At 40.4% G+C, this 27,705-nt stretch overlaps 1 protein-coding gene across 1 annotated transcript in view; it reads left to right on the top strand.

Moving 5' to 3' along the window:
- Positions 1 to 27,705, top strand: part of SV2C (synaptic vesicle glycoprotein 2C) — a 120,889-nt gene that overhangs the window by 13,732 nt on the left and 79,452 nt on the right. The window contains exon 2 of the mRNA XM_074932103.1: positions 17,957 to 18,661. Coding sequence (XP_074788204.1) covers positions 18,079 to 18,661 — 583 coding nt within the window. The 5' untranslated portion in view covers positions 17,957 to 18,078. The remainder of the gene's footprint in view (positions 1 to 17,956; positions 18,662 to 27,705) is intronic.

Genomic DNA, 27,705 nt, shown 5'->3' with positions numbered 1-27,705 from the left:
CAACACTCCCACCCAACTGGGTGTCATCTGCAAACTGACTGAGGGTGCACTCGATCCCCTTGTCTAGATCATCAATAAAGATGTTAAACAGGAGTGGCCCCAAAACCGAGCCCTGGGGGACACCACTCGTGACCGGCCACCAACCAGATTTAACTCCGTTCACCACAACTCTCTGGGCCCGGCCATCCAGACAGTTTTCTACCCAGCAAAGCGTGTGCCCATCCAAGCCATGAGCAGCCAGTTTCACCAGGAGAATGCTGTGGGAAACGGTGTCAAAAGCCTCACTAAAGTCAAGGTAAACAACATCCACAGCCTTTCCCTCATTCAGTAAGCAGGTTGTCCTGTCATTGGAGATCTGGTTTGTCAGGCAGGACCTGCCTTTCATAAACCCATGCTGACTGGGCCTGATCATCTGGTTGTCCCCCATGTGTTGTATGATGGTACTCAGGATGAGCTGCTCCATCAGCTTCCCAGGCACCAAAGTCAAGCTGACAGGCCTGTGATTTCCCGGATCATCCTTCCAACCCTTCTTATAGATGGGCGTCACATTGGCCAATTTCCAATCTGTCAGGACCTCCCCGCTCAGCCAAGACTGCTGGTAAATGATGGAAAGTGGCCTGGCGAGCACCCCAGCCAGCACCTTCAGCACCCTCGGGTGTATCCCATCTGGTCCCATAGACTTGTGTGTGTCTGTGTGATGCAGCAGGTCACTGACTGTCTCCTGGATTGCAGGGGGGTCGTTCTCCCAGTCTCTGTATTCTGGCTGTGGAGGCTGGATTTCATCAATACAACTAACCTTGCTATTACAGATTGAGGAAAAGAAGGCATTAAGCACCTCAGCCTTCTCCTCATCACTTGTTACCATGTTTCCTCCTGCATCTAGCAGGGGATGGAGACTATCCCTGGACTTTCTTTTGCTACTGACATACTTATAGATTTGCTTGTTCATGTACTCTCTTCAGTTTCCCCCAGACACAAAGCAGGCAAGAGACATGCTTGGAATGCAACACCAGTTTCCTTCATTAGTCAGCTGGCACTGGTGGTGTACAGATCACTTTCTGTCCTTAAACCAAAACTATTATCTGGCATGGGTCATCCAGGGCCCCTCTTGTGGCTGGGTAAGGGGATTCTTACTGTTTCTTTTGAATAAGAAAAGTGATAATAATAGGCCTATTCTGAAGAGAAAAAAATGGAAATGCTTCTAAATGCCCATTAGTAATATAGAACATTTAAAGTTTGCTGCCCAAGCATGAAGGTAAAAGATATTCCACTGGAGGAGCCTGCCAGGTGTGAATAGTGGTCCTTCAACAGACTGTGAGTGTGTGTAATTGTGGTGCTGGTAAGGGGATGGTCCACCTCATCTATGGCATTGAGGGGATGTTACTGATTGCTTCCCTGATTCACTAGTGGTAGCGATATCTTTAGTTACACAAAACCCACATGTGAACATGGTACCAGTGCGCAGGCTTTTGTACTTGATTACCTGCTGAAGAGCCATGACTGGTTTTGTTTGAGGACAGTATCAGTAAAGAGTCAGCGTGCAAAATAGGGATAATGGTCAATCAAGTTGAGGACACAAATTGAAGAGCCATTACTTCAGAACACAGCCAGACCAGGATGGTACCTCATTGACCTTTGCAAGAATGTTGTTGTAGGTCTAGCAAAGATAAAACTAAGATTGTGAAGAATTTAAGTAATTCTTACCTCTTAGGGAATATATGTTTTTTAGGGATTGAGCCAGTCTGAGGTTAGGCTTCAGGAAATTACCAGATAGTTTTTATTTTGTAACATGTATTCTTGATATGTTTTTTGCTTTCCTGACTGAAAGGATTCACATCCATTAATTGCTCTACATATTGATAATATTCCGTCTTTTAAAACATGGAGGTAGCATGAAAAATTAAATAAGATTTCAGTGTACTCTCTCTGAATGATTTATTTATTTATGAAATTGTATTGAGTTAGGAGAAAATCATTAATATGACTGTGTAGCTCCTACATTCTACAGCCCACACTGCTATAATAAACAAGTACTTCTTTTAGCAGGAAGACATACAATAAGCAGCAGGGTTTTTTTCAGTATTAAGCTACTATTACTCATTTTTCAATCTGTAAATAATAATTCTGACTTTTTTTTTTTTCCATTTTAATTCGGGTTCCTCTTCATGAAAACCCTTTTAGGGTGAATTAAGAAAGGAGAGGAATTCGTACATTCAGCCTCAGTAACTGGAAGCAGTAGTATGCCATTCCCCCTTCAGAACTGTGAACTTAACAGTTTTTCTCAGTGTGCTCCAAACCTAAGACTCACCAGCTTAAGACTTGTGACACCACCCCTTCCAGAAAATGTCTAATTGCTCCTACTCCCATCTTTATATATGATAGAATAGATCCTGCTTTGATAAAATTTCTAATATGCTATTTGAGTGGCAGCACAGGAAATCAAACCCATGGCCCCTGTCTGCAGCGGTGTCACAAAGGTCCTGTTCTTTCAATCTTCTGTCTTTCAAGGGTTTCTTTCAATGACAGCTTTCTCCTTGCATATTCACACATGATGTAAAAGAAGGTGAATTACTGTAAATTCATAATCCCAGCCAATGTTAAAAGTTATGCAGAATTTTGATTTGTTTCTTAGCTGCTTTTAGCGGGCGCTCCTGGTAAATTGTTGGATAATCACTCCATAAAAAGTGATAATGCGTTCATTCCAAATCCCACTGGCTTCAGAATGAGTATTTTTATTAATTCTAATCCAGTCCCAAATGTTCATTCTTAATGTTCCTTGTAAATAGCCTCTTCAGACTTGAAGAGTGTGTTGCTGCTTTGTGTGGCAGAACAGAAAAATGAGATCACAGACAGATAGCAGGTTTGATACTAAAACCAGCAGTTCAGCAGCTGAAAGTGTGTGTTCGTTCCCATGTCTCATGAGAAAGGAGAACTAAACCAGCTTCCGTCTGTGTACTAGACTTGCTGCATATGTTGAAAGGGAGCTTTCTACTCACCCTTCCAATAACAGCTATAATTAGTGATTGCTAATGAAATATATTGCCACATTTTCCAATGTGTGTCTTTCCCCGGCTGTTACTAGTGCTCTTCCAGATTGTAGTTTTCATCACAATAGGCTTCATAGTTTTGGGTATACCGTTCTGTATGGATAAAGCGGTTTTCAACCTTTTGGAATTTAGAGATGCCCTCAGGTTTTCCAATGGAGGTAAGGAGCCATGTGTAGAGAATTTCAGCCTGCTGGCAGCAGTCTCACTATATGGTTTTAGTGAGCTTTCACAGTGCTAGGATAGGTCTGCAAGTCAGGCACATACCATTAGCCTCTGTGAGGATGCTGAGTGCCCCAACAGATATTGTTTTCCCTGATGAGCCTCACCTGGACCCCTCACACAAGCACCTTTTGCCTGCTGGTCCACAAGCTCTGTTTAAGCTCAGGCTTCAGCCTTTGTGAGAGCTGCCAGGGAGCAGCAACCATGAGATTACTCCAGGAGGGAAGAGAAGGCAACTGCAGGCAGGGCAGTACTTTTGCTGATGGAGAATGGTCCCCGGGCAGGGTGTACAGAGATGATGGGAGCAACAGCTTTCCATCAACAGTGGGGCTTTGTGGGGCTCACAAAGTGAGGCAATGTTATGTCCAAGATCAGTCCAGGAAATCCAGTTTGACATTCAGGAACAGCAGGAGATAGGAGATGGATACCCTATGATGTAGTTCAGACAGAGTTGGGGTGCCAAGATCTGAGTTTAAAGAGAGCTCAGATCCATGGCAGAGGGTGCGAGTGTCTGGGAGAGGCCCCAGGTAAGAACGGGCAGGGTGATTAAGGCCCTTAGGGCCCTGACAATCAGTTAAAACTCTCTAAGAAAAGAAGGAAAAACAATTTCAAAGAAGGGAACTGCAGGAAGATGTCAACTCCAGTGTTGACTGTCGTTTTAAGAGCCAGACTAAGAATTAGGTTAAGAGTAAGTGGGAAGACTGAGAATCTTAGTGAACTGGAGAATTGTCCATGTGCATAAACAATACTTTTTTGAGAAAAAAAGACTGTCATGTGTCATTCTGCTATAAAATAAAATAGAAATTGTTTCATATGGCAGAATTTGTTTCTGAGATATTTCAGCTCACCACACCTTGTTCCTGTGTGAAGTCAAACACAAAACAGAACATTTTCTTCAGGTTGTCAAGCAGGATGTTTTCAAAATAAGCTGGAGGATGTTAACTGAAATGGGGAAAAAATGTTCACCAGCTCTTCTATCTTCATTTTGCTGCCTATTCCGTGCTTTCAATGTCAGAGTACTCTTTTTTGTTTAGTTGTGTTATCCACCTCTACATATTCTACCCCAGGGAAGAAAGACACACTGTAGTGCTCATATTGCATAATGCACTTTGAGATATGAATAAATCCTATTCTGTCAGAGGTCTATATTGCAGAATCTGAAAATCTGGGAATTGCATTTTCAGTACAGACTCTATTCATCAGTGATTTTTGTCTCTTTCTGTGCTCCCTTCTCACCTATGTTATCAAATATACAAAATAAAGTCTTACGAAGTTTAGTGAATCAGGTAGGGATATAAAATATAAGCTGCTAAAAATACTAAATTTGTGCTTTAATGGAAGGCATGCACCTGCAGCTGCTTGGATTTATTTAATTTAGGGCTGAAGTTTTCTTGCATTTGCTGAAATACTGCATGTACTGAGGCACATGTGCACTGTACAACTTGCAATAACAGTGCGATTCAGGTTAACAAACTGAAGCAACTTAATTAAATGTATTGTCACCAAATACGGTTTAAATATGGTTAAAACCTGAGGTTATGGTTATCTTTAAGAAGTCTCTGTTTTTCAATGCGAGATAAAATTATGTAAACGATTTGCACAAGTCAGTGCAAGCCTTAAAAAAATGCAATTGGATTTTTAGCAACAGCATTCATGCCTGGGGAGACTGTAGAACTTGTGATTTCCTTTCTTACCTAGTTAAGTCCTGGAACACAATGAGTCAGTCTTAATTGTGAAAAAAGCAATTTCCATCTGAAACTGTTCAAGTTTTCCCCAGGGAAAGGTAAGACTTTATGAGTGTGCAGAATCACTTTTTAAAATGCAGCAGAACTAAGGGTCAATTTGGATATCATGTTCCATAATCTTTAATAGCTGAGGTGTGTCTGAAGCACGGGGATATGTTATATGTTATTGTGATTACAGGCTTCCAGTAAAAACAGTGTCTCTGGCACAGTAAAGAAAACAGTGCTAAGAAAACCCTAAAGGAACAGGATGAAATAGAAAAGATTGGTGTACATCATATGGAATATACACAGTACAGTTTTCTTCAGCCACATAATTTAGAAAGTACCCTGTTCTTTAACACAGAAAAGCTAAGGTGAATGTACACCAAATCACTTTGTTTGCAAGAAGAAACATAGCAGTCTTCATTGTACTTGTACAAAAATGTATGAGAAGAATTTAGGTTTGCAGGCTGTTTTTAAAATACAGTAATCTGTTCATTAAACCTCCTCCTTTTATATGAGATGCCAAGTTGTTTTAAGGCAGATCATCAACTTCTAATTGTTTCAGAATGAGGAGAAAGTATAACTATATAAAGCTTTTAAATTAATTCCTACTTAAATATGCAGGAATATTTTTTTTTCTATTTATAAATCTATTTGGAAAGCACTGAAAATACATTTTGCCAAGGTACCTGTTATCTGCTTATTATCACTGTTTTTATTACAGCTCTCTATGAATGTTCTTCCTGTCATTCTCGATTATAGGTGGGTTCCCATATTGATGAATTTCCCTCTCACAGACTCTGAAAGTCATTGTTACTTCTTATGTGCAAGTACACTTCTTATCAACTCTATTATTGCCTTATTCTGCGTTATGATCTTTACCTGACGTGTACAGCTTTTACTTGTGTAGTTAGCTTTCTATTTTGACTTTGGCTTTTCTTGAGTTGTGTTCTCTCAGAGGCAGCAAGTTCATGGAAAAACACAAGGAATAAATTATCTACAGTTCAAAGAGCAGTGTGTTGAAATTACCAAATATTAATTTTAAGACCTATATGGATACCTGTCCATGTCAAGCTGGACAAGTGACCTGACTTTTCTGTGCTTCAGTTGTCACTACTTCAAAGCAGGAAATAAAAAATTGTTAAATACTCTGTCTGTGTGGTTTATCTAAGGTACTTGTCCAAAAGCAAATTCTTGTGTTTTTTAACAATTATAGTCTAAAATATTTGTTATATATTTCTTGTATATACTTAATTTGCTACAAGAATCATAAAAACTATATGCCATCTAGTTTTGTTTTTCAAAACAGAACAAAAATAGCAGGCAAATTCACCAAAGTTCTTTTTTTGTGTTTCAGAATCACTAGAGATCAGACCTTTTGAACTAGAGCAAAATCATAAAATGTCATTTTTTATGGCATGTGACAGGGATTTGACAAATACCTTATCTGTATAATTACTGTTTAGATCTATCATCTTTGACCAATGCTTCTCCAAGATTAATTTTGTATGAAGACAGAAGACTCTTCCTTTTTTCATATGGGCAAGTTGTTTAATCAGTTTTAGCAAACCATCCTGGCTTTGTGACCTTTGGGTGTGTACCTGTTCTCCAGTTTGCTGAGGTGTCCCTTACTCCCTCTCTAGTTTCCCAGACTAGATTCTGAATCTTTCCAGTTACTCTGTGAAAGATATATTTGTACACTCTTCATATTCAGCACTTGACACCTAATTTTCATTTATAAGAATGAACTTTTCATTTAATACAGGGCAATTGACAATTTTTTTAAATTATGTATTAAAATGATAGAATTTAGGTGGGGAAAGACCTCTGGAGGGCATCTAGTCTCAAACTTTGTCTTGTCCAGTTGAGTTTTGAATACCTCCAAGGCTGGGAACCCCAGAGTTCCTCTGTACAGCCATTCCAGCTTCACCACGAAGAATTTCTTCTTTAGAACTGTCTGAAATTTCCTTTGTTGAAGCTTGCAGGTCTTTCCTTTTCTTTTTGATCCTTACCTCTGAAAAAGAGCTTGACTCCACTGTTTTTATAAGCCCCCATTAGATGATTGAAGATGGTGATTGGATTCCTCCTTAAGCCTTCTCCTCTGGAGGCTGAGCAAACAGCTTCCTCTCCTTGTACGTCATGCATACCAGGCTTCTAACCATTGCAATGATCCTCTTACTCTCCGGTTTGTCATTGTCTTTTTTAGACTGTGCTGGTGGTGAGGGGGCAAAACAGGACATAGTAGTCTAGGTGCAACTACACAGGTAGAGGGGAAAAAGTCCCTTCAGCCAGTGGGCAGCACTCCTACTAATGCAACCCAGAATGTGACTCATCTGTCATTGTGGAAAGGGTGCTCTGCAGGTCTGTGTTCAGCCTGTTATTCACCTATACCCTCAGGTCCGTTTCTGCTGACTTAATACAGTGACTTAAATCTAACCTATGTAAATATTGATTCAATTCAGGGAATACATTCCCCATCTTAAACCTGCATTTTGGTGTAAACAGCTTAATGAGATATAGCATTAAATATGCCTCTATAATAAAATATTTATCAGAGAATGCTTGGTTTGTACATTTCCTTCATTGCTTTCTAGCACTAGTGGGATAACAAACCCCAAACAAATCACTATGCCACTGCAATGTGTTGACCCTGGCTAGAAGCCAGGTGTCCACCAAACCCACTCCATCACTTCCCCTCCTCAGCTGGACAGGGGAGAGAAAATATAAGAAAAGGCTCATGGGTCGAGATAAGGACAGGGATATCACTCACCAGTTACCATCATGGGCAAAACAGACTCAACTTGGGGAAATTAATTTGTTACGAGTCAAATCGTAGTCAAAAAGTAGGGTAATGAGAAATAAAAACTGAATTTTAAAGCACCTTCCCCCTATGCCTCACTTCCTCCCAGGCTCAACTTTACTCATGATTTTCCTCTACCTCCCCCCCCCAAATGGCACAGGGAGGTAGGGAATGACAGTTGTGGTCAGTTCATCACACGTTGTCTCTGCATCTCGTTCCTCCTCCTCAGAGGACTCCTCACACTCTTCCCCTGCTCCAGTCTGGGGTCTCTCCCATGGGAGACAGTCCTCCACAAACTTCTCCAACATGAGTCCTTCCCACAGGCTACAGTTCTTCACAAACTTCTCCAGTGTGGGTCCCTTTCACAGGGTGCAATCTTTCAGGAACAGACTGATCCAGTGAGGGTCCCCCATGGGGTCACAAGTCCTGTCAGAAAACCTGCTCCAGTTGGGCTCCTCTCCATGGGTCCACAGGTCCTGCCAGGAGCCTGCTCCAGCATGGCCTCTCCACAGGGTCACAGCCTCCTTCGGGCACATCCACCTGCTCCGGCATAGGCTCCCCCAGGGGCTGCAGGTGGAGATCTGCTCCACCGTGGACCTCCATGGGCTGCAGGGGCACAGCCTGCCTCACCGGGGGCTGCACCACGAGCTGCAGGGGAATCTCTGCTCTGGTGCCTGGAGCAACTCCTCACCCTCCTTCTTCAGTGACCTTCATGTCTGCAGAGTTGTTTCACATATTCTCACTCCTCTATTCTGGATGCTGTTCCACAGTAGGTTTTATTTCCCTTTTTACATGTGTTATCCCAGAGGTGCTACCACCATCACGATGGGCTCAGCCTTGGCCACCGGCAGGTCCATCTTGGAGCCAGATGGCATTGGCTCTATTGGACATGGGGGAAGCTTCTGGCATCTTCTCACAGAAACTGCCCCTGCAGACCTCCACTACCAAAACCTTGCCAAGCAAACCCAATACAGTCACCAAGCACAAGTGTTTCTTTTTTGACTGAACATGTGAATTCTTCCCATCCAATAAGAGTTGTTACTAAGGTGTTGAGTTTTTTTATCATAAAGCATTTAATTATATATATGCATATGTATTCCTAATATATTAATATATTAATTATATGTGTATATTAACAGATATATACATATCTATACAAATATATGTAAAATTTTATAGCTACACTCACTGATGTATTTCATGTTTTCCACCCAGACTCATTTCATTTTACTATACACCTGGAATTATTTCATTTTTTCCCTCACTATTTAGGTCAAATTGATGAATGCTTGGTTTCTTCTCAGAATCCCACAACTGAGCAGTCCCTCACCAGAAAAGCTTAGTATGTCATTCTTGGTTTTACTGTTTATCTATTTTTACAAAATATTTTGGCAAGAATTCTAGCTGTATGCCAGTGAGGAAACAGTCTTTCAAACACAGAAGACACTGTATATAGCTTGTCACTTCTTTTGCTCAGAAGAAACAATGCAAACATCTTTCACTGAAGGAGCAACAGGTTAACATGAATGCGTGGGATACTCAGAACTATCATCAGTCTGATGTCAACCTGGTGTAACAGAGAAGTAAAATTGAAGTAGCAAGCTCAGCTGTTGCCATGCTGAAAATGTAGGAAGATAAAATATTTAGGAAATGAGAACTATGGAATTCTGAAAAAGAATTTTGTTTTCCAACTTTTCATATCCTGTTACAAACAACAAAAAATAACAGGTGTTAAAGATAAAAATAGAATGAGTATGTGCTTTGAGTGAATAGCAAAATGCCTGGAAGAAAGCATTGATTAAAAAATAGGGTATTTTAACATTGTGCCAAGAAACCACTATCCTCTTACTAAGGTTTATTGGCTATAACAGCTGATTCCCCATGAGGAGGCCAGTATAAACCAGCAGCAGAGAAGGAGGGAGTTGGCAGAACATATTAGCTCAGAACTAAGAAGAGTCTTGGGACTTCAGTTCTGCAGGGGCATGGATGATGTGCCCCAGCAGAAAGCCAGAACCACAGAAAGTTGATTCTTTTCAGAAAGTTTTTCCCAGTGGGAGCTGAGACTGTGACCCCCTATTTCCTCCTGAAATGTAAAGAATGCTTTACTGTTTTATTCCAGAAATATTATTCTTCTTGTGAACAGGGAAGAGTTTGTGGGGGAGGTAAAGGTTGGAGGCCTCTAGGGTGCAGTGATCGTGAGGTGATAGAGTTTTCAATCCTGGGAGAAACAAAGAGAGGGGTTAGTAAAACTGCCACCTTGGACTTCCTCAGGGCAAACTCTGACCTGTTCAAAAGGCTGATTAACAAAATCCCTTGGGAGGCTGCCCTGAAGGATATGGGAGACCAGGAAGGCTGGACATACTTCAAGAGAGAAGTCTGAAAGGCACAGGAGCAGCCGGAAAACAAGCAGGCGGGGAAGGAGAGCAGCCTGGCTAAACAGGGACCTTTGGCTGGATCTCAGGAACAAAAGGAGAATCTATCACCTTTGGAAGAGGGGGCACGTCTCTCATGAAGACTGTAAAGATGTAGTAAAGTTATGCAGGGAGAAACATCAGGAGAGCCAAAGCACAGCTAGAGCTCAACCTGGCTACAGCTGTTAAGGATAATAAAAAATGTTTCCATAAATTTGTTAATAGCAAAAGGAGGATTAGGGAAAATCTCCCTCCTTTACTGGATGCAGAGGGAAACATGGTAACTAAGGATGAGGAAAAGGCTGAGGCGCTCAATGCCTACTTTGCCTCAGTCTCTAGCAGTGGAACAGGCTGTTCCCTGCACACCCAGCCTCATGAGCTGGGAGATGGGGAGGGGGAGCAGACTGAGGTCAGCACAGTTGAAGAGGAGGTGGTCAGAGACCTGCTGCACCACTTGGAGGCACACAAGTCTGTGAGACTGGATGGGTTACACCCGAGGGTGCTGAGGGAGTTGGCAGATGTGCTCGCCAAGCTGCTGTCCATGATTTACCTGAAGTCATGGCTGACTGGGGAGGTCCCATTGGACTGGAGGGTGGCAAATGTGACACCCATCTACAAGAGAGGCAGAAAGGAGGATCCAGGAAACTATAGACCTGTCAGTCTGACCTCAGTGCCATGGATCAGGTCATCTCGGATGCCATTACAAGTCATATAATGGACAACCAGGGGATCAGGCCCAGTCAGCATGGGTTTATGAAAGGCAGGTCCTGCCTGTCAAACCTTCTATGACAAGATGACCTGACTATTGGACAAGGGAAAAGCTGTGGATATAGTCTAACCTGGATTTTTGAAAAGCATTTGACACGATTCCCCATAGAGTTCTCACAGAAATACTGGCTGCCCAGGGCCTGGGTGAGTGAATGGTCTGCTAGGTCGGGCACTGGCTGGATGGACAGTCCCAGAGAGTGGTGGTCAGTGGAGCTAAATCCAGCTGGTGGCTGGTCACGAGTGGTGTTCTTCAGGGCTCGGTGTTGGGATCATTTCTGTTCCACATCTTTACTGATGATCTTGATAAGGACACAGAGTGTATCATCAGTACGTTTGCAGATGACACCAAGGTAAGCAGGAGTATCAATCTGCATGAGGACAGGGAGGCTCTACAGAGAGACTTGGATAGATTGGATCAGTGGGCCAATGTTAATGGGATGAGCTTCAACAGGGCCAAGTGCCAGGTCCTGCACTTGGGCCACAACAACCCCCTGCATGGCTACAGGCTGGGGGAGGTGTGGCTGGAGAGCTGTGTGGAAGGGAAGGATCTGGGGGTTCTCATTGACAAGCAGCTGAACATGAGCCAGCAGTGTGCCCGGGTGGCCAAGAAAGCTAACGTTATCCTGGCTTGTATTAGAAAGAGTGTGACCAGCAGAAGTAGGGAGGTGATAGTCCCCCTGTGCTCTGCACTGGTGAGGCCACACCTGGAGTATTGTGTCCAGTTTTGGGCACCTCAATAAGAGAGATCTCGAGGTGCTGGAGTGAGTGCAGAGGAGGGCAACAAAGCTGGTGAAGGACCTGAACAGATCCTATGAGGATCGATTGAAGGAGCTGGGACTGTTTAGTGTGAGGAGGAGAAGGCTGAGGGGAGACCTCATCACTCTCTACAACTCCCTGAAAGGACATTGAGGAGAGGTTGGCGCTGGTCTCACAGGTGATTAGTGACAGGGGAATGGCTTTAAACTGCAACAGGGGAGGTTCAGACTGGACATCAGGAAAAAATTTTTCACAGCAAGAGTGGTCAGACAGTGGAATAGGCTGCCCAGGGAGGTGGTGGAGTCACCATCCCTGGATGTGTTTAAGGGTCATTTAGATGAGATGTTGGGGGATGTGGTGTAGGGGAGAACTTTGTAGAGCCGGGCTGATGGTTGGACTCGATGATCCCAAGGGTCTTTTCCAACCTGAATCATTCTGTGATTCTGTGAAAGGTACTTAATTCCAGTTTGTAATACAGCTTGCCCTACAAGATGTCCTTCAATATTCCCATTTTTTTCCTAAGCTTCAGCATTGCTCTGTGGCATCTGTCAGTCTAGGATTTGTATGGTTGCTGTTTCATAGTACCTGGGCATTATAGATTTGTATAGAGTCATTTTGGAAGTGGCTGCTTGAGTGGTTGAGGCTTGTCCTCTTGCATGTTCAGGCTTATTCCCTGGAGACTTTCTAAAATGCATTATTTTACTATTTTTCTTCCAGGGCAGGACTCCTTGGCTATTATTCTGAGAACTTCAGTTCAGACTTGGAACTTATAAAACACATTTTTCTAGGTATCTATCCCTAGTTTTTCTGTGTTCTCCATTGTGAGGGGAATTACTTTTATGTCTTCTTTTGACCTTGAGCCATTCTTGACAGCTGGTGGGCCTTTACTTTCAGAGGATACTCTTGTCTGCTTTCTGTGCAGCAGCAAACATAACTATGGCAGATAACAAGAAAGAAAGTGCTGGTTAATGTTGTTTTGGTGGCAGGTTTTTTTGATGGGCAGTGTTGAGCAGTGTAAACTGCCTTATGCTATTCCATCACTATTGAAACACGGGATGATTGTTTTCACTGTGATTTTGACAACTGAAAAGTACAAAACATATTGGATGCACATACCCTGATGAAGAAAGTGAATTTTCAAGAGAAGTAGATATGAGAAGGGGGATAGCTCTCAGCTCCAGTGGGAAATAAAATTTTCTTTTACTATGACAGTCTGAAAAGTGCAGAAATAGGTGTAAGAATGTTTGGTTAAAATGAAAGTTTTGACAATGATTAAATTTCATCTTCCCCAAGATTTAGGTAGTTATTGCAGGTAGTGTGGGTACATTATGCAATCTCATTAACTTTCACTGAAGAGGCTCAGTTTATGTCATCCAGTTCAGCTGAAATTTCTCCTTGCTTGATTCTTGTCAATACCTATTGAACAAGTTGGTGCATTTCAGTAACCACCACTCAACATAGATCCTGAAAATGCTCATTTAAGAGGTCCACAGGAAGCATGGAAGGGTGTTCAAAGTGCAAAATTAAAACCACACTGTTGGAAGAGCATTGCAATGATCCTGCCTTGTCTTTCATGAGAATGAATTTTTCAGTGTTTGCCATGTAAAAACAAGTAGCCAGATAGTGATCAGACTGATTGTAAAACCAACAAAAGCAAATGAAACTCCAGTATTTGAGTACAAAGTATTTAAGTACAAAGGCAAATCAACTAATTAGCATTTGATTTTTAAAAAACCTTATTAGTAAAGTTATTTTCTTTGTATATGCTGTTCTCTGTTATTAGTTTACTGTGTAAATGATAACAAGAAATTCCAAAGTATATCCTATTTTTTATTCAATCACCTTTTCCTAGTAAAGTAAACTTCTGATTAAAAAAAAAAAAAAATCAAAGAGAAGGCTTACTCAACTATACAGTCTTTACAATTTTGCTGCTGTAATTTAATTAATAGATAGGACTATTTCAGTTTTGTAACACTGTCTAGCTCTACTGTTGAGGGGAGGACACTGAGCTGAATCTACTTCTAAAGACTTAGTTGGGTAGCTAAATATTACAACAAGAGTAGATAGCATCTTCCCTTGCTGCCAGTAATAAAACTATTTTGTAGGTCCAAAAAAAAGTGTGAAAAGAGCTTAATGAGAGAGTGTGGACCATAGATGAGTCCTTAATCCAGATTGTGACCTTAGGTGGAACTGTGGATCAGAGAGGTTTAGAAAGCTGAGTGTGTTTAATGCTGGCCAGCTGAATTAGACATGTTTATGTCTCTGTTTAAAAGGATAATGGTGCTCATAAGAATTACCAGCATTGTGGCACTCTCCTTCAGGATGTTCTTTGAAAGGTATTTAGAGCATAGAAGTAATGCAGGGAAAAGTAATATATTGCAAGTATAAAATGAAGAATATCCCACTTTCTAACTTTGCACCTATCATTTTCTACTCTGGCTCCCTTGGTTAAAGGAGAATTCATTCTTATATTATTGAATTTTTATCACAGATGATTCAGTTAAGATTTCCTGATTTTCACTGGACAGAGTTTTTAATTTTTTATCTTACATACACATGTGATTTGATTTCATTGTACCATTAGATTTTGGGGTTTGTACTGCTTTAAGCAGAACTTTTGCAGATCCTGATTCTGTGCTTATATATCCAACAGTAAGTGAGGAATAATTATGCCTGTGATCAAAAACACTGTGAGAAAATAATTAGCAGAATTATTTAGTTTTGGTAATACTTTAAGGCCCTACGAGACAGTGACATTATTTTTTGTTAATGGCTGATGTACATTTTTTCTGATAAAGGTTGTCAAATTTCAAGCAAACACAAGTCAAAAGCAATTCCTCTGGTTTTATTCTAATTAGGTAAATTAGTTAAATAGCTTAAGAGAATCTAGACAGGTAGAGCATACAGTTCAAAGAGAGAAACAGTTACCTCTGGCAGTTTAATGAGGAAGGAAAGGAATAAAAGGGGAAGTGAGAGTTTGCAGTGTACCGTGAAGCACTCATCTCTGCTGAGCTCAGGATCTTTGATGAGTACTAGATTAATGAATTCCCAGGCTTATCTTTTGTATGTGTCATGTGGCTGCACTTAAGATGAGTAATGAAAAGTGCTGGTATAGGACAAGTGGTGAGAATGCCATCTGAACTGGGAGAGGATTGGGGACTGCCACTGTTGGTGGCACTGCAGCCTTATAGTGATTTACATGGCTTTGGCAACTTCAGCCTGAGATATAACTACATTGCCACCTTGGTGTGTGACTTTCTACATGAGAGAAAGAAAAGTTGCTTAGACTATAGAAGTTTATCTGTTAATCTGCTAATGTTACCTAAAAATAATCCCATTCTCACCAGTTTTGGTGCCAACTTTTATTTATTATAAATAAATACTTCTTATTGAGGTGTCTATTCTTTATCAGGACATACTGAAGAAAGTACTACCCAGGAACAATAAAAGAACAGCTGTTCTAGAACAGGTCTGTGCATGAAGAGATGGTGAGGATGTTTGCACGTATCCCAATAACTTCAAAAATGGGTTGTACCTCTGCATGTGGCTCAGGTCGGTGGTGACTTTAGGGTTGTATCCTTTGTGTTATTTGAACTGTACCATATAAAAATTGTTGGAGAATTTTAGTAAAATTTGAATACCATTGTTTTTTGTCTTGACACAGCAATGCATAATAGTTTTCTATTTTTTCTCACCTGTTTTTTGTTTTTTGTTTTTTTAACTGAGAGGACATGCAAGAAAAAAGCATCTTCTGATTGTGAGTTTACATAGTTCAGGTGCTTATATTTCACTGGGAAATAAAATCATTTGACACATCACAGTAGTATAACTGGAAGTAGCTATGATCTAACACAAGCTTATACCCTCAGATGAAGACTAACTTAGAGTAACAGATAAACTCAGAAGAAACAAAAGTCTTGTATCCATGCAAAGGACATTGATTATAAAAAATGAATGTACCAAAACAGAAATTAAACCAGAATCAAAATGCTTGTTAAAATGTGCATTTAAAAAGGCATCAACTTAAATAAGAAATGCTTTTTAGTATTTTCTTTTTCTTAGACAAGGGCTTACAAATTCAAAAGAAAAGCAGGAAACATGCTATACTAGGTCCTCAAGTTATCTGAAATGCCATGTTAGGAATTCATGAAGCTCTTGAAAGTATTTGTAAAAGGCTACAGCAGGCCCAGTGAATGTTTTTATGCATTGCATGTTCAGTAACAGCTACTAGGTACTGTAGTCATGGGTAAGGGTAAGGATCAGATGCCTAATTCGGTACACAATAACTTCTAAGGAGCACCTTGGAAACAGAAAAGCTGTAATTAGAAAAACTGTCTTAGCATGAAAGATTCACCAGGATGACCTACTTAGAAGCATCATCATGTACATAAAATCAGGCTACAGTTTTCAGTCATAAATATTACATCCTGGCTTTTCTAAGGCTGCATTTCCCCTCCAGTAAATGCTTCAGTTTGCACTGAGTAGTTGCATAGTACCATCACGTCTGATTTCTTTGAGAAACATTCAGTGTATTAAATTATTCTAGAGGAAGGACTAAAAGATGTTTTTGACTATAGGTGAATTTCTCTAGTCATTATAAAAAAGTCTAGGGAAATATCTTTTAGCTTCTTAAGTTATATTACCTGCATGTCTGTGTGATTATGGGTTTGGTTTTCTTTTATCAGAAGTACCTCATGTCCTCAGTTTATGTAATGCAGTCTGTAACTCTTCATATCACTCAAAATAGTATCAGTTTTCAAACTGATGTCTGGAATATACTTCTGAGAACAGTGTTTCCAACTGAATGAGTAAAGGACAGCTTCTCAAAGCACTACCCTGGACTTCTCTCACAGAGCTCGCAGGGCCATTCACACTACTTTAGCAAGGGGAATAGGATTTGCTTCAGAAATTTCTAGCCATTTATTATTTCTCCTGCATTATACCTTCCTGCCTCCTTAGTCGTACTACTGCAGCCTTTTCTGAGGTTATGCTGGAAAATAATAATGAAAATGATCATGGTTTAAAATAACCTTTCCCCCAAGCTGGAGGTAGGCAGTATTTCCTTGAAAGCACTGCTACAGAAATTTTAGCCTGCTTTCACCCAGAGGTGAGGCTTCTGCAGTTTGGTTGCACTGCCCACCAACTTTAGACACATGAGTAATGGTGCAGTTTTATAACTCATTTCAGCTGTTCTAACCATGGACTGTTGCCAAAGAAGGATCCTGCATTTCCTCCCTCCCTCTGTCTGCACACTGATGCCATTTGTTTCTGCTACCCCTAGTGATCGTGCAGATGTGTGATGAGCAGATTGCCTTGCTGATACATCTGAAAACGCCCAGGAAAGAAGGGAATGGTTAGTCTTTGGTCAAATAAGCAAGCTGCTCTTGACTCATTGTGTCTGTATTTGTGATCCTGGAGCTGAATAAAGGAAGAGATGGAAAGGTACAGAGGGGAACAGGGAGAATTACTGGGACACAGTGACTTGGTGCTTTCACACAGCTGGATTGGTGTGAGCTTGTGCCTGACTAACACACTCTGGGGAGAATTAGCTGATGGTATACAGTTGCTCCAGGCTGCCTCTACTGTCACTATGGACAAGGGAGTGAGGGATGTGTTTCTCCATGATTTAGGTATTGGGAATCTCCAAAGTGCCACCACTGCCATCCACCCACTTTCCTGCACTGATATTTTTAGGATGGGACTATATGTTGCTAAGACTTTGTGCAAATGCACTGGCCAGGTTCAGTCAGCTTTGAGAGACTGGTACAGATCTCAGGAATATTAACTCCCTACAAGATTTGTGTAAGTGTAAGGCTAGACAGAGGACAGATATTTCATGGTAACTCATGGAGGGAAAAAGCTAATATTTGTAGGCTTCTATTACACAGTATGGAGTTCGAATGGGGAACGACAATGCAGACAGGGTCAATATGATGTATGGTGCATGAAATTGCTTGTTTTCTGTCAGAATACAACCTGGTATCCATTGAAAGACTAGAGTGTAATAAATTTCATTCTGAAAACTGGTAGAGATGTTAGATTTCTCTTCAGAGTATTTTCCTTGTAACCTAGGATATTTGTATCTCTGAAGAAAATACAGGTTTGTATGTTTGAAGCCCTGAACTGTGGTGTTCAGTGCTTAAATGAAGACTGATATGGTACTGTATCAGTGTTAAGATGCAACTAAAAAGGAGTGGAGTATAAACTTTTCTCTCTCATATTTTGCAGGTTGAAAATTTCACATATACTCGGGCTTTTTCTACTGATGTCCAATACGCAATACATACTCTAAACAGTATTCAGCAGATCCGTCTGCAACATAACGGCAGTCCTTCTTTAATACAAACAAGATGGAGGAAACATACAAAGATAGGACTTCATTAGTGAAAGGGGCAAAAGATATTGCCAAAGAGGTGAAGAGACAAGCAGTGAAAAAAGTGAATAAAGCTGTTGACAAAGCTCAGGATGGCTACACACAGAGGTCCTATAACCGATTCCAGGATGAGGAAGATGATGATGATGATTACTATGTCCAAGGAGGAAATTATGGTGTAGAAGTTAATGATGATGAAGGATCAAGTGAAGCAACTGAAGGGCATGATGAAGATGATGAAATTTATGAAGGGGAGTATCAGGGAATCCCCAACATGGGGCAGGGCAAGGGTGGTATGGCGGCCTTAGGTCAGCCTATACATGATGAATATAAGGATCGTCATGAACTGGAAACAGAGAGGAAAGCTGATGAAGAAGAGCTAGCACAGCAGTATGAACTGATAATACAAGAATGCGGACATGGTCGTTTCCAGTGGGCCCTCTTCTTTGTGTTGGGAATGGCGCTAATGGCTGATGGGGTTGAAGTTTTTGTAGTTGGATTTGTGTTACCCAGTGCTGAAACAGATATGTGTATACCAAATTCTGGATCAGGATGGCTTGGTGAGTAAAGTTTTTCTCTGTCTTTGTGCTATTACAAGTGTTGCTTACAGTACAGCTAAATATGTGTTCATCAACACCAATGTTTATATAAAAATGTTTGTATTGAATATAAATAAGATCCATAAAGTGCTTTAACAGCTAATATGGATTTAATGAAGATTATAAATTCATTTTTTAGATAATTGTTGTATTTTTCAATCAGTCAGTATAAATAAATCACTAAAGTGGAAGACTGTAAAGTAAAACTTAAGAGGAGAAGGATACATTTTCTTCTCTTATACAAGAGTAGACATTCAGATGAACTAATTAAAAAAAAAAAAAACAACAACAACAAAAAAAACCCACACAAAACCAACCAAACCACAGTCAGAGTGTTGGAAGTCTCCTGGATTTCTACAGGTGTAATAAAGAGCAGATTACACAACTGTCCAGTAACATTGTCATACTGTACAGGAGTCTTCCCGATGGTGAGGTGGAATCCAATCTGGGAAATGCAGGAAATCCAGGGAAAATGTTGTCTAGACTTTTCCCTCTTTTTGTCTTTTATTCCTTTTATCCCAATGACTGTTCCCTAGCCATCCAAAAAGTATAATGTTTATTTTGAGTTGGGGGTGGGGACAGAAGTCAGGGGGACAAATGACTGAAGATGGGCCTGGGTTATGCTTTTTGTGTCCGTGGAGTTGATGGGTGTCGCGGATGAAATTATTGACATGGTAATGATTTAGAAAAATAATCTAGATTTATTAATAACTAACAATTATTTGTCAATACAAAATATCTCAGAAAGAAAAGCAACTTATTCAGGTTCTAAAATGACAATATTCACTCTAACTTACTTAACGATACCTTAATTTGTACACATATGTACATGCGCATACACAAACCAGACATATACATACAGAAACAAAGGGGTTTGGATTCGGTAAAATGAACACAAAAGGGACAAGCACACAGGAACAAGGGTAAGGGTATGTACCTCCCCACACACCCCCCCACCAATAAACAGGTGAAATAGAAGCTAGCTCAAATAAAATTTCCCTCTCGAGTTTAGAGCAAATACTCACAATGCCTTGGCATTCCTCAACGGGCGATAATTGAGACTCGAGAGGGTGGACTTCGCCCTGGCCTTCCGTCTGGAGCAGACGACACCGTAAGGGTTTTGGTACCTGAGAAGCTTCCCAGCTCAGGGGAGATGCTGGTCACAGGCCCGCTTCGATCCAGGAGAGCTCAAAGGGCCTCTCTGGTGGTCGCAGTTTATAGGATCCAAGATAACTGACTTTTGTCAAATGCTATCTGGTGCCTTCCAGCAGTTGCACAAGAATTTGAATAACATGCAACCCTGTTATTGTTCCATCTGACCACATCCCAGGCACAGGTGTGTCAGGCCATCAGGAGATGATGGGCCATTATAACCTTTTCCAAGCAATTGGGAGGGGCAGGAGCCAGGCTCCTCAAGGTTATTCAGTCCTTATCTCCATAGATTGGTGTATGGCTCGGGGGAATGTGGATGGAATCACACCTGGCACCAAGCAGCCCAACAAGGAGGGCAGGGAGGGGTAGGAATTGCACCACCACAATGGGGATGGGCTGTGTCTCATCCTGCTGCCTCTTCTCTCCTGCAGTGCAACAAATAGGCAGGCTGAGCCAGCCTTGTGTGACTTGGCGAGAGCAACAGTGCTGCTAGCGTGTCCATGCTTGCCCTTGCTGGGCATGCCCATGCACAGCAGATGAAGGAAGGCATGAGGCAGGGCTGTGGAGAAAAGAGTGTGAACATGGTTCCTCAAGGAAGAGGGGAGGTAGAAGCATGGGGGCTTGGGATGTTGCAGCAAATTGAATGTATGTGTGTAGATAAACAGCTTTGGCCTGAAGGACCCAGGCTATTACAGAAAAGCATGGCTTCTTATAAAATATTTAGGAACCTTGGTCTTCTAGCAGATGTACTGTTCATTCCCTGCATCTTTACAGCACATGGTTCTGTTGCAACAGTCTCATTTTAACTTAGCTCCATTTCCTGTTTTTATTCCTTTGCTCATTATCAGTTAGAAGGACCCTAAGATACCAACTGCATCAAAATTATATTTAGAATTTTAAATAGCACTAATTGTGCTGTTTAAATAACACAGAAGCTTTCTCGGTAGACCATTAAGCCCACGAGAGATTGGATTCCTGACATACTGATACTAGCAGTTTGTCTCTGTATTGACTCTATTGGCAGTTTCAATAAAGCTGACCATAGTCACTCTCATCCATATCTCTAAGCCTCCCTCTGTGTCAGAGGATCATGGGAGCTGAGTTCTCAGATGGCTGGGTCCTTTGAGGCATTCCTTGCTGTTTGACCATTTGTTGTTAGAAATTAACTACTCTCCCTATTTGTACAATGCAGTGATTAAACTTCTAATAAAAGAAATTAAATTATCTAAGTTTTTACGGTTAAAGAGGTTGCATGCAAATAATCTGTTTGGTACTGCTCGTTTACACAAATTTACAAACATCGTATTTGTCATGCTTGGACTGTTGAGTTTTCAGACCTACTTCCTAAAGAAAGAAGATTCATAAACGTGTCTATAGCTATTTTGGAGCTCTGTAAGTAATTCAAAGAGTAGAGAGAAAGAAGAGAAACAACCCAAAAAGGTATCTCTAGATAAATGTTACTGTGTCACTGCAGATAACACAGAATACATTTTGTAAAAGCACTGTATGCCCAGCTTGCTTTTAATGTGATTTTGTTATTCAGTACTTGGCAGATGAGGACATCTTTAAATTACTAACCAATTTTTAGAAGTCCTCTCAATTGCTGGAACAAAAATATTGGCTCTTAACCCCAGTTTTTATTTACTGATGACCCTGTTTGTTTTACCACATGCACCCTCCCAACAAACTGAATGGTCAAAGTTGTCTTTGTTCTCCAGTATGATATCAATATAAGGGTAGCCGCCAAATCTCTCTACAATAAATTCAGATGGGGTTAAGGAAAAGAACAAAGTTATGCAACATTAAGAGGTAGCTTCATGATGCTTACACCTTCAGTAGCTAACTGATCTGCATACGCAGTTTCTTCCATTTACATTAACTGGGAAAAGGATCTTTTTATAATTAAGACATTCTGAACACTTTGGAACTCCTGGCTTCTCTGATTGTCAAGTTATGAGTGTGGAGAGCATGGCCATAATGCTCTTTGTTACACCTGATATATAGAATTGAAATTTTGGGGCAAATACACCATATTTTCTAAAAATAGCATTTCATTTAAACAGTTTCTGTAAGCATTATGGATGTGTCTGGAATTGGGACTGGGAAGTATTGTCCCCACAGATGTAGGTGGCCATAGGGATACACAGCCACCTGTTAAGATCTGACCCATGTCGAGAAGAGGGTTGAGCATTTTGCTGTCACTGGACTTCTTATGATGCTCTGTTAATGTTTAGCTAAAATTTGGTATAGAAGCTGTAAAATACCTCACAGATATATATATATGTGGTGTGTATATAAATGGCACTCACTGACAAAGTTAAGGAAACAACTCTACAAGGCTTAGGTGTGCAAGCAGTGTATTCTCATGCCTAAAATATAGATGTTATAATGGATATCCCTGTATCTTCCTTTTGTAATATCACTAATTTCACAAAAATTATATTACTTGCCCATTGTTATTAAAAATATAGTGTAGACTGCAATTCATCAGTATTCTGATGTACATATTGATTATAACCAGTGTAGATATACAGCCTTTGCAGACAGCATAACCTTAATTCCATTCACACAAAATATTTATCATGGCAATGACTGCTTAGTGAAAGCATTTTTATATGATCATAACTAGGCCCTTTAGAGCCATGCATTTCAATTATTTTGCTGTTTTGATTTCATATCATAATTACATCCTAACAGGGGTCTTCCAGACAGGCACACTTTTTTTTCATTATTATAATTCCATAATTCAGAAGGCTTTAATATTGTTGGAATAGTAAAGTCATGGGATCAGTGCTAGGAGTTACAAAGCAGAATTGGTGCACATACACAGTATTTATTTTCCAGGCAATTTTCTAGACTGTTAAGAAACACACTAAGAACATCTTAATTTGTCATTGAAAAACACTCATTGTCTCAGTTGTAAAAAGATTTTTCTGAAATGCCACATTAGTGTAAAATAATGTCTTGATGATAGAGTTTTCTCTGATATTATCAGAATTTAATAATCATATTGTATAATATTTGTAGGAAGGATATCAGAGATGTTAACTAGGTCTTCTGGGCTGAAGTAGTTTTCAGTCTGGGACAACAGGCACATGCCTACCACTTCTGCAATGATTATCAATCTTCATATTATCAATCTTCATATTAGCTGGTTTAATGCAATGATTCCTATGTCTACTCTGTTTTAAAACCTACTAAATATAACCCAGCATAATTCTAATCCAGATAGTCCTTTCTCTTACATTGGAGGAAGTGCTCCCCAGAGATTCAGCAGTTGATGCAAAGTGCTTATAAACTCTGCTAAGAAAACCAAATGATTAGTGAAATTTTTCCCACCGTAGTTTAAAAAGTACTGGATTGTCAGATCTTTGCTACTTAATTGCATACTGGTTTTGCACTGATCTTCTGCAACAACTTTATATTCAACAAAAACCTTCCATGAAATTTATCAATGGCAAATACTGGTCCTTTAACTGGGACAGAACTCAAAGAGTTGCAGTCAATGGCTCAATGTCCAAGCAGAGAGCAAGTGACGTGAGGCATTCCTCAGGGATTGGTATTGGGACTGGCACTGTTTAACACCTTTGTTGGAGACATGGACAGTGGGATCGAGTGCACCCTCAGCAAGTTTGCGGACCTCATCAAACTGTGTGGTGGTCAACATGCTGGAGGGAGGGTATACTATCCAGAGGGATCTGGACAACCTTGAGAGGTGGGCCTGTGCGAACCTCATGAAGTTTAACAAGGCCAAGTTCAAGGTCCCAGACATGGGTCAGGATAATCCCGTGCACACATACAGGCTGGGCAAAGAGTGGATTGAGAGCAGCCCTGAGGAGAAGGACTTGGGAGTAGTCATGGATGAAAAAATGACTATGAACTGGTAATGTGTGAAAGTCAACTGTAGCCTGGGCTGCATCAAAAGAAGCATGACCAGCAGGTCGAGGGAGGTGATGCTGCCCCTCTAGTCTGCTCTTGTGAGACACCACCTGGAGTACTGTGTCCAGCTCTGGGGCCCCCAGCATAAGAAGGACACAGACTTGCTCGAGTGGGTCAGGGGGCTGGAGCACCTCCTCTATGAGGACAGGCTAAGACAATTGGGGTTGTTCAGCCTAGAGAAAAGAAGGCTCTAGGGACACCTTATAGCAGCCTTCCAGTACTCCAAGGGGGCCTACAGGAAGGATGGAGAGGGACTCTTTATCAGGGACTGTAGTGATAGAATGAGGGGTAATGGTTTTAAACTGAAATAGAGTAGATTTAGATTAGGTATAAGGAGGACATTTTTTACTGTGAGGATGGTGAAACACTAGAAGAGACTGCCCAGAGAAATAGTAGATGCCCCACCCTGGAATTGTTCAAGACCAGGCTGGACGGGGCTTTGAGCAACCTGATCTAGTGGAAAGTGTCCCTGCCCATGGCAGGGAGGTTGGAACTAGATGATCTTTAGGTCCATTCCAACCCAAACCATCCTATGATTCTCTGAAATGACTACTGTAGGATAAGCCCTGACCTGCTAGGTAGCAAACAGCTCTGCAGAAGAGGATCTAGGGCTTCTAGTAAGTAATAAGATGAACCTAAGTCAGCAATGCCTTTCAGTAAGGAAGCCGAACCACATTCTGGGCTTCATTGGCACAAGTGGCCAGTAAGTAAAGAGAAGTGATTATTTTCCTTTCTCAACACAGTGGGGCCATGTGTGGGATTCTCTGTCCTGTTGTGGAGCCATCTGAAGAGATTAACAAATCAGGGCAATTCCTGTAAAGAACTAGAAAGTTGATTAGAGGGCTGGAGTACATGGCATATAAAAAAAAAAAAAAAAAAAAAAAAAAAAAAGGGAATTGATCTTGTTTAGCTTGGAAAAAAGAGGTCTAATAGGTGACCTGTCTGTACTGTTTGGTGATGTAATCAAGGAGGGCTATAGAGAAGGTGGAGTCAAATTTTTCTCAGGGGATTACAGGAGGTCAGAAGTTACAAGCAGGGTTGATGTTGCAGTTGTTAAGACTTGACTAAACTTCTAAAGGAAAGAGTGTTCTGAGCTAATGGATTGTACACAGGCTTGCTGGTTTAAACACAGACTAAGGTCTAAATCTGTTTGGGCAAGATCATATAGCTTCAGTTATTTGTTCTCCCCCTCAGCCTGTATGGATCTTCTCTGTATCTGGCAGAAATCTGGGACTATGCAACAAAATGTCAGTGAATAAAGGACTGCAGGACCTGATTCTGACAGGATCATTTTGTAAATTGTCATGTCTACATGCCTAGTGGGATCCTCCAACGTGTCTAGACACCTTGCACACATCCTTAGAGAAATAAACATATGGACAAATCTGAAATCACATTGTTATGCTCAGACTGTGGTTTCTCGTTTGCATGTTTGGATAGCTTTACATCATGTAACTTGTTGCTGAAACAACAAACTTCCCTTTTAGAGAGATTACTCTTGTTGTGGATGTTTAAACTAAAATGATCTTAAGCAAAATTTTATGCTGAGTTTTCTTTGATGTTCAGTGCATGTGGAATTCCTTTGTGTTCCCAATTATTAAGTAGCTATAAATTCTCTGTGTAGGCTGGATACCTAGAGACATTGTGATTTGGAGGGAAAGAGGAGCTTTCTTGGGACTGTTAATCTTTTGGGGGGGGTATGATTTAATATGGAAGCTAAAGATTTTGTCTTAGCTAATTAAGAAAACATTTTATCACAAGATTTTTCGTTTGCCAATTGTAAATAAATATATTTTTAGAGTTTGAAAAAAGGCCATGAAAACTAAATGTATTGATCTTAATTATCAATTAAGATTACTCCTGTTTGTGAATTCATTAAAACAGTTTTTAACCAGCCTCATTTATGCTAGGTTATGTTACACTTGTGGCTTAACTGAAATTCTATCTTCAGGGCCAAGTCCAGAATTCAAAGACTGAAAACTGGGGAACTATAATACTGAGCAGGTGATTTTCTTGTTAAAATTCAGACATTTAAGACTTTATTTCAAACCAAAATCTACTTCAGGCATTATGGTTTTCTCTTATCTACTCAATTTCAATGATACTTAAAATTGACAGCATGATTTCTCCATATACTATCATGCAGGAGACACAGTTACCCATATATCTGACACTTTACTTATTAAAAGGTCTTAATTTTAATAGATCGTCACAAAACCTTACACAGCAGTGAGTGAAACTCCTGCTGCTGTAGGTAGGCACTGTTCTCTTTGATTGTTAAATATTACTATAGGTCATTAGATACAGGTGACATTTATTGTGTGTTCCTGCATAGTACAGAGTAGGAGCAGGTGAGTGTCTTTTGGTTATATTCCAGTTATTAGCATGGTACCAGATTTATGATGACATAATAGACTACAAATGGCATAAAATAAAGGAAAACAAGACTCTGCTGCTCTGTATTTTAGTTATGTGCAGCTAGTAAATATGCTGCTATAGAGCTCAAGTTTCCAAGGGAGGATCTATATTTTTATTATGGAAAGCATGTTGAAGTCCTTTTTTAGAAATTATTTTAGAACAAGGAATTTTAAAATACTATTTTAGAATATCCTCAGGGATAGAGGAAGAGATTCAGACCTAACTTTTTCACATGGACTCTTGGCCATGATATAAATTTTACTGATGAGAGCATGGATGGAAAAATGCTAGGTACTTATATATGTGTCTGAGAATTGCTGTATTCACAAAAAATGCATCTAGGTTAAGAATACTTGCTGAAACTGTAGCAGACCTCAGAGTGCAAGGAATCTCACTGAAATAACAATGAGAGCCTATTGCACATACAGTTAATATTGGTAATAAATCTTTAGCATCGATGAAAGATTTAGAAATAGAGCTTCAGTCTTTGAAACATGTGCTAAATATTCTGGATCAAGGTGAAAACTGGTGTATAGGATTAATGTCTAATTTCCTCAGAAGGAGATGCCAGAAATAAAAATGCTCTTCACTTCCGGAACAGTTCGGTTTCCTTGCAATGACATTATTAGGGTACTCCTACTGCAGTGCTTTTTCTGCTTGCCTTCCAAACACAGTTATCTGAGGGAGAAAAATTAAGAGACAGATCCTTATCCATTCTAAGCAGCTACATTATGTGTACCAGCGGAGACAGTGTTTATATTGGTTTCTCTTTTCTGGGGGGAAGAAAGGAACAGTAGAGAGAGTGTGCAATGTAGTTTTTGTCTGTTATGAACTGGACTAAACCCAACACAGGAACTGGGAGCGCAGATTTGAACAATTAATGAAATGCAGTGTATTCAGTCCTCTGCACTGTTGCAGGCTCCCATTATAAGCTGATATTTAAGGTGGGTCACAGCTGCTCTCCTTTTCTGAGGATGATGTTCCTAAACCACCTTATTTAAGGCTGTGCTAACAGGGAGAACTGTACCACCATGTCAAGCGTTTTTCCTCTTCCATTGTGTTCCTGCATACAGCTTCACTGAGAAATACAGGCTATCAGACACTTAAGCTTACAGGGTTTTTTCTTTGCTTTTAGAGGTTCACCATTTAGCCTGGGTTGAATATAATATTTCCCTGGCTCAATACCCAGTTTCAGTCATGCAGTTTAACCTGAGTAATACACTCAATACAAAACAACATGAAATGACTGCATTGCGGTTCATAGCTCAGAGCCTTGATGTCTGTATGCGTTTTCAACACAGGCAAATGCTGTTTTAACCAATTCATCTTTTGAAAGCTATCTAAGTAATGTAATATTTATTACTTTTTTTAGCCAAATATACCTAACTACACTTGTATACCTTGAATAATGTCAGAGATCAATCAGTATACATACAACTAGTAAAATAGTAGGTCACTTTTTGAGTAAGACATTTGTTGCCAGAATATAACATTTC

The sequence above is a fragment of the Athene noctua genome, chromosome Z (assembly GCF_965140245.1).
Source record: "Athene noctua chromosome Z, bAthNoc1.hap1.1, whole genome shotgun sequence".
Taxonomy (NCBI): domain Eukaryota; kingdom Metazoa; phylum Chordata; class Aves; order Strigiformes; family Strigidae; genus Athene; species Athene noctua.
This window is presented reverse-complemented; position numbering and strand designations above follow the sequence as displayed.